The sequence below is a fragment of the Cyprinus carpio genome, unplaced genomic scaffold (genome assembly GCF_018340385.1).
Source record: "Cyprinus carpio isolate SPL01 unplaced genomic scaffold, ASM1834038v1 S000000030, whole genome shotgun sequence".
Lineage (NCBI taxonomy): Eukaryota > Metazoa > Chordata > Actinopteri > Cypriniformes > Cyprinidae > Cyprinus > Cyprinus carpio.
Genome location: NW_024872783.1, coordinates 199155 through 212129, shown reverse-complemented (window position 1 = coordinate 212129; position 12975 = coordinate 199155). Strand labels below are relative to the sequence as shown.

The 12975-nt window shown below is 35.4% G+C and overlaps 1 protein-coding gene and 1 non-coding gene across 2 annotated transcripts in view; both read left to right on the top strand.

Annotated features, from left to right (window-relative positions):
- Positions 1 to 3513: 3513 nt before the first annotated feature.
- Positions 3514 to 12975, top strand: part of becn1 (beclin 1, autophagy related) — a 158647-nt gene continuing 149185 nt past the window's right edge. Inside the window, exons 1-3 of the mRNA XM_042753804.1 lie at positions 3514 to 3695; positions 11087 to 11217; positions 11319 to 11383. Coding sequence (XP_042609738.1) covers positions 11091 to 11217; positions 11319 to 11383 — 192 coding nt within the window. The 5' untranslated portion in view covers positions 3514 to 3695; positions 11087 to 11090. The remainder of the gene's footprint in view (positions 3696 to 11086; positions 11218 to 11318; positions 11384 to 12975) is intronic.
- On the top strand, positions 8122 to 8227 carry LOC122142629. Its single transcript, XR_006158692.1, has one exon. It is a non-coding gene; the product is annotated as a U6 spliceosomal RNA (small nuclear RNA).

The following is a 12975-nucleotide window of genomic DNA, read 5'->3' as shown; positions in this document are numbered from 1 at the left end:
AGAACATGACTCAGATGATGAATGTTTGCATTTTGAAGAACGTCTAGACCCAGCGGAGTATATAATTCCTGACGAGTAACCCTTTTATTATTACCTTCATGACTTAAAATGTATCTCAGCTATAGCCTATTTTATATCTAAATTTGGATGTTTCCAAACAGGTTATTGTCAGACTTGGAGATCGTTACTGAAAGCCCTGACTGAAACCCCACGGTACGCTACTGCCAATATCTATGGGACTGAACCATAGGGTCTTAAATTAAAATTACAAAAGAAAAGTTTAGTAAGATTGAGAATGTAGATAGATATTGAGATATAGTTTATACTTTTAGAGTTACAGGCAGGCAAACTTTGAAAAAAGAATATTTGTGGCACACAAAAATCTAGATAAATTTGAAGTTTTACCCCTTTTTCCCTTCAGATATTCCTCTTTGAAAAAATAAGAAAAAAAGAAAAATTGATCACTTGAATGCAAAGTGACCCTATTTGGTCTTTGACACTGAAAATGTATAATATTTACAATTTTACTCACTCAGTTCCCCTTATCTCTGGGATTTAACCATATAGGCCCTTAAAATGAAAGACACACAAAGAAGAAAATTTAGTTAAGAACCAGAATCTAAAAGGGAATCAAAATATCTAATATTTCTTTTTCTCATTTTTTAACTGTCACTGTTGGCATACATAAAGCACTTATATATATGCAGTGGGGGAAATAAATATTCAACACGTCAACGTTTTTTAAATTAAAGACAGTTCCAATGCAGTAATTCTCATGACATTTTGACCAGATGTTGGTATTAATACAAGGAATCTACACAGATAAAGAAATCATAATATAACAATTCATCAAAAATGTAATGTGTAATAAATTGAAATGACACAGGAAAAAGTATGCTGGTGAAATTGTATTTATTACTTAGTTGAGAAGTCTTTATTTGCTACGACAGCTTCAAATGCTTCTCGTATGAATAAATGTTCTGGGGGGCCCTCTTGTGAATCATGATCTTCAGTTTCAGTTTCCACAAATATGGTCTATTGGGTTTAAGTCTGGTGATTGCCTGGGTCATTCCAAATATGTATTTTCTTCCTCTGGAACCAATTCAGGGTCTCCTTTGCATTATGCATGCATTATTTTGTATGTAGTTTTGGATGGTTGTCCTGCTAATCTTATCCTCATCATCCTGGTGGATGCAACAGATTCATCTGAAGAATTTCCTAGTACATGGCTCCATTCATCTTCCCCTCAATAATATGGATTTTGTCAGTACCATGTGAAGAAAAACAGCCCCTTACCATGATGTTTTTACCTCCAAACTTTATTGTTAGTATGGTATTTTTAGGTTCATATTTTTAGGCCATTTCTGCTCAAGACATGCAGGATAAAAGGACAGGATTCAGCTTGTGGTATTATTACCAAAATGTTCCATTTTTGTCTTGTCTGAGCAGACTCCCAGTAACGCTACACATAGTCGAAGCTACCGAAAATCTTCAGTATGGGCACTGGCGGCTCTAGGGCGGGGCTTGATGGGGCTGTAGCCCCATCAGAAACTTGCTTAGCCCTGGCATAGCCACCCCCCACCCCCCAAGGATTTCCTAATGGTGTTCCTGTTTTTTGGTGTCACTTTCATTAACATTGAAAAATGAACATTAAAAACCTAAAAAAGTGCCTAATATGTGGCCTATAAAAAACTGATATTACGGGGGCAGGGTCAAGACTTATAAGTGCATTACCGCCACTGATCTCTCAAGTGGACCATTGACACTCCTAACTGAGATTGTAGATAGAGTGTCAATGGTCCATTTGAGAGGTAGGTAGCGGTAATGCACTTATAAGTCTGCGATCCTCCATATAGCAAGTAGAAGAAGAAGTCTCACGCACCTGTTGCTGAGAACGCACTCAGGAGAGTTCTAACAGTTCGGACATTGCGTGAATCAGAAAAAAAAAAAAAAAAAAAAAAAAAAAAACCATATAAATACTGTTCAGTTTCTTGTACAGACAAATCGTTTTGTGTCTTTACACATCAATGTATCATCATGAGCCGCAGGGTTCAATTTGGTTTTGTTTGTGTATGTTTTTTTTTTTTTTTTTTGGGGGGGGGGGGGGGGGGGGGGGCGTTATTGTATGTTTTAGCCGTGATTCCCATCCACTTCCATTATAACTGACAGACTGCAATGGTTTGTGTTAAAAATCTTCATTTGTGTTCTACTGAAGAAACAAAGTCACCTACATCTTGGATGCCCTGAAGGGTAAGCAGATAAACATCAAATTTTCATTTTTGGGTGAACTATCCCTTTAAGCTTTTATGTTTCTAGTCTTACAAATGTTACCCATACCTTCGTCCTCAAAGATGTTATTTTTTTTATTATGAAAATCCAAAGCTATTATCTGCTGAATATGTTGTCAATTTCCTTATATTGAATGCTAAATTCTTCATTCATAAGCAAAAATTACCTAAATCAACTTTACCCTTCCCCATCTCTCATACTTAAAAAGACTCTGTTGTTTCATCTCTTAGACTTACAAATAACAAAAAGAGTGCCAACTTTTTGATGTAGCCTATTATGAAAACTTTTATTAGAAGATGTTGTAATTTTATCTCTGTGCTTTTCTTTTTTTTCTTGGTGTGGATAATACCATATTTTGATGTGTGCAAACCCATTTTATGGATTTGTTTTTTAGGATTGTTATTTGTAAGAATGCATCCATGTGTCTTTTCCCTGTTCTTGTACGTTTTCACAAGTTCTGCAATAAAAATAAATAAATAAAAAAAAAACATTTGGTCAGTCATTCCCTTCTTTAAGGGAGTTCCAAACGCTTATGACAGTAATGCCCTGCACTCTTCAAAAAAGGTAGTAGGGAATAGGGATGCTCATTGCTCACTTCCGTTAGGAATTCGCTCATCATGTTGCCGCATCCCTATTCGCCTACTTATGCCCTAAAAGTATGTACTCTTTTTGTGAAGAAAAAGTACATACTTTTAAATAGTAGAATAGTAGGGAAGCTTTGGGACATACTACTTCTTCATAACAGACGCTCTGTTGCTTAGTTAAGTGCACTCACTGTTTAAACTGCACTGTCAATCATCTTATCAAAGTTAACATCATCCAGATTAAGTTTAATTTTATTTCTTACTGTACTGGAGAGAAATTAGGAGGTATGTTGATTTGCTAGTCGCAGGTCAATCATGCCGAGAACTTATGTGTTTGCATAATGATGCATTTAAAAGTTAATGACCAAACGTATCATTATAAAAGTTCACAGTGTTGCTGCAGATGAAATATAACGTGGATAACATTAAATTAATATTTTCATTATGTCAAATCCGTTTCTCTACCTGTCCGTTGGTCGCATATATCCGCCATGTTTGTAGTTTTTTAACACTTTTAATGCGTGTTTGTAGTTCTAATCGAATCCTCGTCCACCGCGCAATGCGTTGTGGGCAATATTAGCCGTTAAGAGTGCGCATCGATCTGCACTTCGAATTCTAACCGGAAGTAGTAGACTACCCGGGAATCTTTGGCATACTTTTTTAAACATACTATGATTTGGAACAAACTAATTATATTTTCTAATACTATTTACGACGCGTAGTATGCAAATTGGAACACAGGAATTACGCAACATACGTCATTTCCCGTGCTAGTAGTAAACAGGAAGCGCACTGAGACCGCAAGGAGACGTCAATTGAAAGGTACTTTTTAAATATAATAACATCGAATAATAGTTTAGTCTAGGAATTTAACTATATGAGATGTATAATTGTTTTTGCATGGGGGCAGAAGAGAAGCTATATCCTTGGCTATATCTAGCGAACTTGATTGAGATCTTTAAAGCTATAAATTATGGTTGCGTAGTGAATGGAGCTGCTACAAGGCAATTGAGAAATTAGACAGAATACGACATAGAACTTTAATAATCTAGATAGGAGCCACGAAAACACCCGAATAAATGTAATATTAGTTTAAGTCAATGATAATGCCGTTTGAATTGTTAAGAAATTAGCACTTGCATATTTGTTATGATAACAAGTTCAAGCAATACAATTTTGCAAATTTCTCGAAAATTATTATATGAAAATTAACCATGGTTTTATTGTAGTAAAAGTGTAGTAACCTTTTTATTATTATTATTATTATTATTTTTATTATTATATATTTTTTACGGTTAATTTGTAGTTACCATGGTTTAACTGTAGTAACCATGTTTTTTTTTTTTTTTTTTTTTTTTTTTTTTTTTTTAGCTCGAAATAAATCTAGACATAATAGAAAATTATTTGACAATATATAAAGATATAGCATTACTATATGCGAAAAAAGAGAGCGACGTTTTAACAGAAGGACAATATTTTTAAAGTTAGAAAAAACTTGGATGTGTGTGTGTGTGTGTGTGTGTGTGTGTGTCTGTGTGTCTCAGTCAATCATAAACAAACAAACAAACAAACATGTAGAAAGGAAGTACAAGATCAAAATCAGCATTTGAAAAATAATGATAATTTATCCTTGGGGGGAAAATAAATGTGAATCCTTAATTTAAATCAATAAAGACCAAGAGTTGGGATACAGGAAGGAAAAAAAAAATCATATTCAATAGACAATCAAAATGAAATATTTCAGCGGAAGAAACAGAAGAGACAACCATTTTACAAGGTTATAGTTAGGACATAAAAGTCTAAACAATACAGTATTTCTCATGAACAAATCAAATACAGATAAATATGAGATGTGTAAATATAAAAAAAATATTAGTAACATACTACTCAAATGTAAAAATAGAATGTAGAAAAAAAAGAATTTGAAAGTAATTATCAGGCCTTTAGTTTGTTTTTACATAAAATGTGATTAATCAAAAGAATCTAACAAGTGATTAATAAAGTCTTGATTAATGAAGCCATCATATAACATGCTACAATATAGTAGATGGCTGAATGCATCTATTACAGTGGTCTGTTATGGCCAAAACAATGCTTTCACCATTACGTGCCTTTTGGATTTGTTTTTGGTGTCAAATATTTAATTCAAATCGCAGTTGTTCACAGCACATTCTACCTTTGACTGTCTATGGCAATGTAAAGACAAAAAGTGCATAGCAATGGCATTCAGCAGCTCTTTAGAGGTATAGCCTATGCATGTATTGAGGCCACACCCCCTACATGCACTGTGCTTTCCTTCATAACATGAACAGATCATTTCTTAAATCCTGCGCACAGAATATCAAAACTAAAAAATTTACTAGCCAATGGTGATTCAATTGCCAAGGTGTCCGTAGAGGGTTGCAAGTCCAGAACAGAGAGTTGCAATAAGGCAAAAAACGGGCGCTTGCCGATCACGTAAAAGCCAAAGTATACTTCGGCCGTCCGCGCACCGTCGGCATTACGTTATTTTCATTATCAATAGGGCTTGCGGACAGCCGCGCACCCCGTGGTACTGTGCATGTATCATGATCATCCGTCCGCGCTCATCTGCGGTTGAGTATACTTTTGAAAGCTGTGCTGACGTGGCTGTGTGCGAGACGGAAAGGAACACTGAATGTGAAGTGTACCTGGGCCATTCTACCTGGGATTCCTGCTCTTTCAGTCATTGAGGAGACATGGAAAACAGCGCATACACCAAGAACGGTATAATGGAAAATATTAGTGGTTTTGAAACCGTGACCCCGCAGGGGTAGGGATAAGGTAACCAGATGTCCCGTTATTCCCGGGAGTCACAATTCGTTGTCGATTAACTTAAAGTTAGTGAAGGCGGGATAGGCGGAATCGTGCTGATCAGTTATCAGGGCTCAAATACACACACAGCAGTCCAAATGTTTATCGTGTAGAGTATCTCATGTAAATACAATAGGTTATGGATTAAGTGAACGTGAACAGGTGGGTGAAAACTGAACGTGTGTCAGTATTTCATGCATGCCTTCCGTCTAAAAGGACAGAATTCCAAATGAAATACCTATCTGTCATTAATGTTAACTAACAAATGATGTTAAATAAATGTATACACGTTAACTAAAACCTACTGTATCAGAAAAATGAGTTTAATTTGTATCTCTATTCTATTTGTCTTATTATGCTCCTTTTTTTTTTAAATATATAATAATAATATTTTCATAAGTTGCTCCTTTTTCACTACTGTTAAAGGGATAGTTCACCCAAAAATGAAAATTGGAATAATTTATTCAAGTTTTTCCAAATTCAGTCCTTGATTCAAATTTCTCATAAGCTTAATTGATTTGGTCTAAAGAGAGAAGAATTAATGATTATATTAGTTTAAAGACTACATATAAAAATAGCAGTTTGGCTAAAACTATTGACTAAAAGTAATGACTAAAAGTTGACAAAAATGCATTGACTTTTCGTCGACTAAAACTATGAAAGACTCAAATTACTAAAATGTGACTAAGAATATAAAGCATTTTCGTCTCAAGATAAAGACTAAGACTAAATCAAAAATGCCTGCCAAAAATTTGCACTGTTGCTCATCAAGCCTTCATTTATTTGATCAAAAATACAGAACAAAATGGTAATATTGCACACTATTACTGGAATTACAATTTAAAATAATGGTTTTCTGTTTAATATACTTTAAACTATAATGTTTTTCTGTGATGAAAGGATGTATTTAGAACATCATTACTCCAGTCTTTAGTGTCACATGATTCTTGAGAAATCATTCTAATATGCTTATTTATTATCAATTTTGGAAACAGTTGTGCTGTTTAATATATATATTTTTTATTACCTGTGATACTTTTTTTCAGGATTCTTTGGTGATCAAAGATTTAAAAAAAGAACAGCATTTATTTAAAATAGAAATCCGTTTTTTTTGTTTTTTTTAATACAGTACCATTCAAAATTTTGGAGTCAGTATCTTTTCTCTCTCTCTCTCTCTCTCTCTCTCTCTCTCTCTCTCTCTCTGTTTTTTTTTTTTTAATAAATTAATACTTTTATTCAACAAGGTTGTGTTAAATTAATAAAAAGTAATAGCAGGGCTCGCAAAATTTCCAAATCCCTGGTAGCCCTTCAGGCAGGTACTCTTGAGATTTTGGTTGCCCGAAAATTAATTTAACTAGCCCAAATAAAAAATATATTTTTTTTAAATATAGAAAATCAGATAGGAGTTTAAATGTCAATCAAAAATATTTTTAATACACAAATAGCAACAAATATGAAGGAAGGAATTTTATTTCACTATTTACAAAGTATCTGCAGAATTGGTCAAAATAAATTTAAGGCAATTTTATGACACATTTTAAGAGTTGCACAAGTAAAATGAACACCATATGAGTTGTGTTGGACAATTTCTAGGGTAACATACAGTATTGAGCCATAAAATTACATGATTTACAGTTAAGACAGGTTTTCACAAAAACAAAAACCTTTTGGCCATTTTTATGAAAAGGGATAAATCAAGCATATAAATTATGATGTCAGTTTAAAACGTATAACTATTATTGTCTTAATTGTTTAGATTTTTAGAAAGCACAATAACTTCTTTCTCATTTACAAATCTATGTGTTTGCTGCGTAAAAACATGAGTTGATATTTGCATTGATCTGACCATAAACAGCAAGAAAGTCTTGTTGGAAATGCAAATTCATTCTTTGCCACGAGATGGCACTTTAGGAGCGCTGAATTATTGCAGTTTCCCCGGTAATGGCTGTACACATAGCAGCTCCACTCTCATAAATGCTGCTTTATCAGGAATTATAGGTAAAATTAAATAAAAAATGCCTATGACACATTTCAGAGGATAGTCGGTTCCCTTCAGATACATTCAAATAAAGACATTCGCGCCGCATTTTGACTTGAAGACATCATTGCCTTTTGAAGTTTAATCAAGCCGTATCGTGACTCTTGTCTTTCCGTCCCCAACTCTAAGACCTCTTGAAATTATAATTAAGACATTTCTTAAACCATTTAATGTATTTAAAAATTTTTATGGCCTTAAGTTTGATACTACTCACTTTAAGAGTTTTTAAGGACCCGTGGGAGATCTGTATTTAAGATACATTTTGATATATTTTGGTAGCCCGACTGGAAAACACAATAGCCCCGGGACGTCGGGCTAGCAATCTTGTGAGCCCTGAATAGTAAAGACTTATATTGTTAGAAAATATTTTTATTTTGAATAAACACCGTTCAGAAGTTTTCATTCATCATAAAATTGGATCGATACAGAGAAGATTAGCATGGCCCCTGCGAAAGGATGACACGCAAATCCGTGAAGCGCTCTTAGGGGAAGTTGTGGCCTAATGGTTAGAGAGTCGGACTTGCAATCCAAGGGTTGTGAGTTCGAGTCTCGGGCCGGCAGGAATTGTAGGTGGGGGAAGTGAATGTACAGCTCTCTCTCCACCCTCAATACCACGACTGAGGTGCCCTTGAGCAAGACACCGAACCCCCAACTGCTCCCCTGGCGCCGCAGCATAAATGGCTGCCCAGTGCTCCGGGTGTGTGTTCATGGTGTGTGTGTGTGTGTGTGTGAGTTCACTGCTGTGTGTGTGCACTTTGGATGGGTTAAAAGCAGAGCACGAATTCCGAGTATGGGTTACCATACTTGGCTGTGTCACGTCACTTTCACTTTCACTTTCACTTTCAATAAATCCTGAAAAAAGTATCACAGATTCCCCCCAAAAAGTAAAAAAAAATATATATATATTTTATATCAGTTTGCATGCATGTGAGCCTATGATCAAACAAAATGTTTATATTTATGTTTGTTTATGATAGTTTTATAAATTTCCCCAAGTTTTCAATTAATTCCCATAAATTCCCATAAATTCCCATAAATTCCCCCAAATTCCCGTAAATTCCCATGAATTCTGGTAAGTTTTCAAACTTGGAATATTTCCAAAATTCCCCAGACGAAGTTCACATGGAAAGTTTGTTTATTTTAGTTTTTGGGTGACTTATCTCTTTAATGTTTTATTTTATTATAATATATATATAATATTATATTTTATATATATATATATATATATATATATATATATATATTATGAAATGATACTATAATAAAAAACAAAAACTGCCAGTAAATGGTGGTAGAAATTTCTTAATAAGTAATTCATTTAATTGATTTGTTCAAACGGCTGATAAGTAAATGGCTCACTTTATGAATGGGCCATTGAATTAGAGCCCTGCGCGGGACTGTTTTCTTAAACCCGCACCCGCCCGCTCTTGCTGAATGTATGACTGGGCCTGCCTGCTCTTGCAGTCTATGTATTCCACTCCCACCTGCGCCCGCAATCTCAGAGCTTGTGAAAAAAGTTTCCTTTCTCTTTGGAGTTTTACAAGCTCTTGATGAATAAAGAAGATCTGTAATGTTGCAAAGACTAAAGTCTCAAATCCAAAGAGATATTTTTTATAAAAGTTGAAACTTGTCCACGCCCCCCTGAAACAGCTCGTTCTAACACGCCCCAACATCTCTACGTCATGTAAAGAAAGAAAGCGTACCTTTTATTCTCATTGTAGTATTGTTGTTGCTGCCGCTGCCATGTCGGAAAGACGCTGTGTGTTTCACTGTGAAAGCCAGACTACTTTGTTTGGCCTTCCAAAAGAGGACGATATCCGCTTCATCATGTCTGGGGCTGATCCATGCTGGTCGTTGAGGAAATTCATCAAGCCGCAAGCACAAGGTCCTTCGTAGAATCCACCTCAAGCCGCCCTCCTCTGCTCACTCAAGCCGGCCGCGGCTCACTCTAGACCTCCGGCCTCCACTGACTCAAGGTGTGTGACGCTGTTTGGCCTTCCAAAAGAAGACACGACTGGAAATCATGTTTAGATCACGTTTATATTGGGTTTTATGTTTATGTCTCGTTGCTCCAGCCGGACAAGGCATCACAATATGTTAAGAGGCGTAACATTTCCATCACACGCTTGAGGCATTCCGCCAATCACAACTCGCTGGATAGTTGGCCAATCACAGCACACCTCACTTTTCAGAGTGATGAGCCTTGTAAAAATCGACATGTTTCAGAAGGCGGGGCATAAAGGAGAAACAGTAATGTACAGTATTTGGAAAATAATGTGTTTTTTTTTTTTTTTTTTTTTTTTTTTTTTTTTTTACCTTAAACCGCATAAACACATTTCATTACACCAAATACACAAAATAATGTTCTTTTTAGCAGCATCATATGACCCCTTTAAACATGATTGCGTTTAAATAAGATGAAGTAACCGATGCTAAACCAAAGCACCACACATGACAAAAACATTGGGTATTTTTTTATTAGCGTTATAAAACATTAACCGTTAAAACAAAACCGCAACTAGCGGCACCTCCATTTTTAAACGCAGGCTAGGCCTACTGCATACACACACACTAAACGATTAACTAGGAAATAACTTTAACATTAAATAAACACAGAGAACTTTGAAAATAGGCTAGATATAATTTTAACAAATTAAATACAAAACGAAATAAAGAAATAGAATGCTTCATATTCACAATAGATTGCTTAACAGGCTATTGCAAAAAAATTAATAAATACTACTACTACTATTACTACTACTAATAATAATAATAAAACGTAGACTGCTTAACAAACAAATGAATTTGATCACTGGGCCTTATTATGAAGGAAAAGTATATTGCTGACTGACTGCGGCCCCAGACTTGTGCATCTTTCTTCCAAGATCCACCCATACACACTGAATGCCCTCTCTGACTGCACACTAGATGCGGGAATGCTCAAAATAAAATGCCCAGATTTTGAGAGGACAGGAAAGCAAGTGACAAATGAGAATTGTTTCCAGATGTCTGACTTGCCTTGCTTTGCTTTTGTCAAAAAAACAGCAGCTTTCATTTTCTTCTCAACTTCTTATGTTGACTCCATTTCTACTAATAGCCAAATCCCACTGTTGCCCACGAACCAATGATTCAATGTAGTGGGCTGCATTGGGTTTGGGCTCCCGTGGGACCCAACGCAAATCTTGCGGGAGTGGGCGGTTTTAGCTTTGCTGCGGGGGGGAGTAGGCAGTCAGAAAATGTCATGGGATTCACAAACTGGGATTTAGTGGGTTTGAAGCAACAGTATTTGATGAACATATCCTAAAAGCTCATTTTAATGGTGTGTGTATTATGCTCCCTACAGAAACATGGAGGGTTTGAAGTTTTCTAGCAACACCATGCAGGTGAGTTTTGTGTGTCAGCGCTGCAGTCAGCCACTGAAGCTCGACACGTCCTTCAACGTCTTAGACAGAATGACTATCCATGAGCTCACAGGTATGACCATACAGCCCTACACAACTTTAAACTGGTCTCTTTCCACAGACAGAGAGAGCTGGAGCTAATCAATTAAGAAGTTTTTTTTTTTTTTTGTGCAGCTCCATTATTGACCGTGACAGCCAATAAACAATCAGAAAGCAGTGAGGGCAGCCGTTTTCCTGAGGTGAGTATATCACGCCAGCAAGGTTGCTTTTGTGATCTTGTTGGCTCTTATGTGTACAGATGCTCTTCCATACAAACAAGAAGTGGTGTGGATGCAGTAGTTGCTTTGGTAACGAACAATGATGCCTGCTTATAATAACATCCTGAATCTGACACAATAACTATACACACACACACACACCCTCATACACATATATATATATATATGTATATATACATACAGTCATGGCCAAAAGTTTTGGCAGTGACATAAATTTTGTGTTTTGCAAAGTTTGCTGCTTCAGTATTTGTAGATTATTTTTCCACATGTTTCTATGGTATACTGAAAAACAATAAGCATATCATAAGTTTTAAAGGCTTTAATTGGCAAAAAATTATAATGAGTCAATATTTACAGTGTTGACCCTTGTTCTTCATAACCCAGATATGGGCACTCAAGTAAGTTTGTCACATTTTTATAGACTTCAGACTTGACTCAGATTCGACCTGAAATGACTCCAGACATGACTCGACTCGAGGAAAAGGACTTGTGATTATTTTAAAAGCAACTTGAGTCTTTTATCCTTAAATACTTGCATAACTGATATTCAAAAGACGGACTCCATCAGGACCACGAGTCGTAACACAGCACCATTTTAAGTGAACAGCGCGTCAAAACAGTGCAGCGGATTACATAACAAGCGTTCAGGGTTGTTTATGGTAAATATCTTTCAGCGTTATATCCTCTAGTATCTTTTATCAAAAGCTAAACGTACTTTATTCAAGTCCTTTTGGCTCCATGTGCTTTCTCTCTCTCTCCGGATGCGCGCCAGTGCCAAGTTCAAGAGCTGCGGATGACGCGGTTATTTTAACAGCAACAACAGAAACAACAAAACATAGCAGAAAACAACAATGCTGCAAATATAGCTATTTTTCATCTATTTATCTATCTATAACCTATATGATTCTGACTGTTCAAACCAGATTTGACAAGATGTTTCTGATTTAGCATTATTAATCTGTAGGCTAAGAACATTTCAAAAGAATCATGTAATTATAAATGGGAAAATTATTGTAAGATGGCTAGGATAGAACTTAAACTTTGAAATTGCTAGTTATCTTTCTTTTCTGCTCAGATGAAAACGTTTTGATTATTGTAGCTACATTGTTTTTAGATAATGCTTTTAAATAGGCTAAAATATTAAAATCGTTTAGATTTCAGGAGGAAAACCCTGAATAGAAACTGTATTTTTTTCTGTCACATGGCCTCGAATGTATCTAAATGTAAAAATGCAATACATGTTTTGTATACAATTTTTTTTTTTTCGGACCACTGCTTGGAAAAAAAAAAAATAGAGAGGCCACGCCTTGGAACTTTAATTGAATACCTCTGACTTCTATAATCAAGAAATACTTTATTTGTATGGTTTTGTAATATCTGTGTCACACATTTCCTTGTATGTCATGGTAGATCTTATTATAGAATTTCATTACAGAAAAACTAACCTTACATCTTAACACCTCTTTTTTTTCTTTTTTTATAACAAAGCAGATCATAGAATATATATTTTGTCTATAACCTTTAAAACAGCTTCGTAAATAGGAATATTTCAA